Genomic DNA, 2,967 nt, shown 5'->3' with positions numbered 1-2,967 from the left:
ATTAATTAGAATGTGCACAAATTAAGTTGCTAGAGAGATAAATTAATAATTTACAGAGGGTTGTTCAGCAATAATCTAATAATAGCTTTCAAGATCAGTGAACACAGCAGGCGCAACTCCTTTCTTAAGCATTAACACTTCAGAGAAGGAAGAAGGGGGTAAGAACCACAATAAAAATATATATATAATATACAGTGTAAATGCAGAAAATCTGCCATCTTTTTTTTTTTAATTCAAAATACTTTAGAGATGTCTCTATCACATTAAGCATCAACTCTAGTTTAAAGTTTCAGTTCTGAATCAATTTCTACTTCTGAAAAATAGCTGCAAAGTGTACTTTTAAACTTGAACAAGGGTGACGTCTTTAGGAATAAAAACAAATCTTACTTGATCATTCTGGGGGCCTTGTAAAAGGCTGTCTCATCTGCCTTCCTGCAAACAGCCAGCTCCAGACTTCATCTGAAGAGGCCGAGGTGCCTTTTCCGAGTGGGTGGGGTCGAAAGGGACAACTTTGCTACAACTTGACAAATCCCTTCTTTTGTTTTTCTTTCCTTTGAGAAATCGTTTCACATTCTCACCGGGCTTGGGCTCAGTAGCTCACGCGTTCGCTCGCACTCCAATCCTCGCTTTCTCTGGATTCACATTTACTGGAATTGTTTTCTGGTTGCGAAAAATGGAAAGAAAAGAGGCAAGAGGGATGGGGGTGGGGGGAGAGATGAGGAGGGGGCCTGTCCCTGGAGAGGCCTAAAGTGTGTCTCCTAAATGCCCGCGGAATATTTCATTCTTTTCTGTTTCTGCCTCTGGTTGCAGAACCAGACGCGCACCACGTTTTTCTTAAGGTCCAGCTTCTCGGCGATTGCGGCGATCTTTTCGGAGGAGGGCCGCGGCTGGATGGCGAAGTAGGCTTCCAGCGAACGCTTCTCTGGCGCCGCGATGGACGTGCGCTTGCGCTTCTTCTCCGCGCCGTTGAAGAGCTCCGGCTTGGTGAGCTTCTCACGGTGAGACTTCTCCGCCTCCTCTAGCCACGCTTGCAGGATGGGTTTGAGCGCGATCATATTGTTGTGAGACAAAGTGAGGGACTCGAACCTGCAGATGGTGCTCTGGCTGAGCGAGCCCACGCCGGGGATCTTGAGGTTGGCCAACGCGGAGCCCACATCGGCCTGGGTCACCCCCAGCTTGATGCGTCGCTGCTTGAAGCGCTCGGCGAATGCCTCCAGGTCCCGGGGGTCGGCGTCCACGTCGCTCATGCAGCCCATGTGTGAGGGCAGCCCGTGCGCGTGGGCCATGCTGAGAGCAGCTTGGTGCATGGGGTTCATGGTAGCCATGTGCGGCGCGTGAGCTGGAGTGGACACCACGGCGCCGTCGGGGCCCGCCATGGCACCCAGCGCCAGGCCGGGACTCAGGTGCTCCAGCAGCTCGCCCTCCAGCGCCTGGTGCGGCTGATGGTGGTGATGGTGGTGATGATGGTGGTGGTGGTGCGTGCCCGCCAACGCGGACGGGTGCGAGATGGGCACCGACGAAGAGGAGGCAGCCGACGTGCACGGGATGGTATTCATGGTGTGGTAGGTGGCGTCCGGCTTGAAGGGGCTGTGGTGGGGCGGGTGATGGTGGTGGCTCTTGCTCTGGGAGACGATGTCCACCGCCGCCAGAGCCTCGGCGCGGGCCAGCAGACTCTCATCCAGCCCGCCGAATATATTGCTCTGCAATTGCAAGTAAAAGGCACACATTACTCTCAGCAGGGAATTGTGCGCACTCTCTCCGGAAGCTCCGGCCCAGCGCTCCGCACCGCCGCCGCGCCTACAACATTCCCAGAACGTTAAAATAATAATAGTAATAATGATAATAATAATCCTGAAACTAGCGGGTGAGGAGGAGAGGAGGGAAGCCACGGAGAGAAACCAAGAGTGCACGAGGAGGAGGAAAGTGAGCCTGCAAACACAACACAACACAACACGCGCACAGGCAACATTCCAGGTCATAAAAATTAATATGAAAGGAAAGACCCGCTGAATACATAAGCGAGAGAGAGGGGGGAAAATTGGTTGGAGGTGTGGGGTGATTTGCTGTGCAGACATGAAAAAAACATCAAGCAGATAAAGGGGGCTGTCAAAATGTGCCTTTAAGCGGTGATTATGCAGAAATACGCACCGGTGGGGTTGGAAGACACGCTCTCCGCATCGCCTCGGAGCCCCCGCCGCTGCCGCCGCTGCTGCCACTGCTACTGGAGCTGCTGCTCCGGCCTCCACCGCCCCCGCCACTCCCGCCGCCGCCGCCAGCATTGCTCGAGCTGCTCGGAGAGCTGGCGGAGGGCGCCGCGGGTGCAGAGGACCCGGGCGAGGCGCTGTGCAAGGCCGAGTACTTGGGCTCCACGTGCAGGCTGCCGCCGTGCGGCATGCTGAACGCCTGCTTGCTGTTCAAGGACATCATCATCATCTTCCCCGCCCGCTCGGGTGCCGGTCCGAGGCGTACGCACTGGCCCCGGCTGCTGGGACCCACCGGAGAAGTGCTGGGCGAGAGCCGAAGCGGGGAAGGGCGATGCAAAGTTGTGCTCACTCGCCGCCGCCCCGAGCTCTGCGCGCCTGGCCCCGGCTACGCGCTCCACCGCTGGCTACTGAGGTCAGTCAGCGGATGCTGGGCTCGGCTTGGCGCTGGCTGCAGAACCTGGGCGCCCGAAACTGCCCCCGCTCTTCGCGGCCGCAGAGTTATACTCTCCTCTCCCCGCGCCTGCCCCCGCACACCCCGCCCTCCCTCCCTCCCGCGCCTCCGCCCTCCCCTGCCTGGAAGCGCCGGTTTCTCCTGCTTGGATTCTAGCGTCGCCCCTGCTCCCTCTTGGCTTCCTCCAGGCTTTGGTCCTTTCTGCTCTCCAGACACCCCCCTCTCGCTCCCCCCGCCGCTCCCCTCCCCGCGCCCTCCGCCTCCCCTTCCTGCCCCCGCCCGCGCGCTGACGCCACCGTCCCTTCCCCGCGC

At 57.7% G+C, this 2,967-nt stretch overlaps 1 protein-coding gene across 1 annotated transcript; it reads right to left on the bottom strand.

Annotated features, from left to right (window-relative positions):
• Nucleotides 1-365: 365 nt before the first annotated feature.
• POU4F2 (POU class 4 homeobox 2) lies at nucleotides 366-2,679 on the bottom strand. The gene is made up of 2 exons (XM_006065709.4): nucleotides 2,149-2,679; nucleotides 366-1,700 (listed from the first exon to the last, which is right to left on the bottom strand). The coding sequence occupies exons 1-2, from the start codon at nucleotides 2,431-2,433 to the stop codon at nucleotides 759-761; spliced, it is 1,227 nt and encodes a 408-aa protein (XP_006065771.2). The 5' UTR covers nucleotides 2,434-2,679; the 3' UTR covers nucleotides 366-758.
• Nucleotides 2,680-2,967: the final 288 nt, after the last annotated feature.

This window comes from Bubalus bubalis, chromosome 17, assembly GCF_019923935.1.
Source record: "Bubalus bubalis isolate 160015118507 breed Murrah chromosome 17, NDDB_SH_1, whole genome shotgun sequence".
Taxonomy (NCBI): Eukaryota; Metazoa; Chordata; class Mammalia; order Artiodactyla; family Bovidae; genus Bubalus; species Bubalus bubalis.
This window is presented reverse-complemented; position numbering and strand designations above follow the sequence as displayed.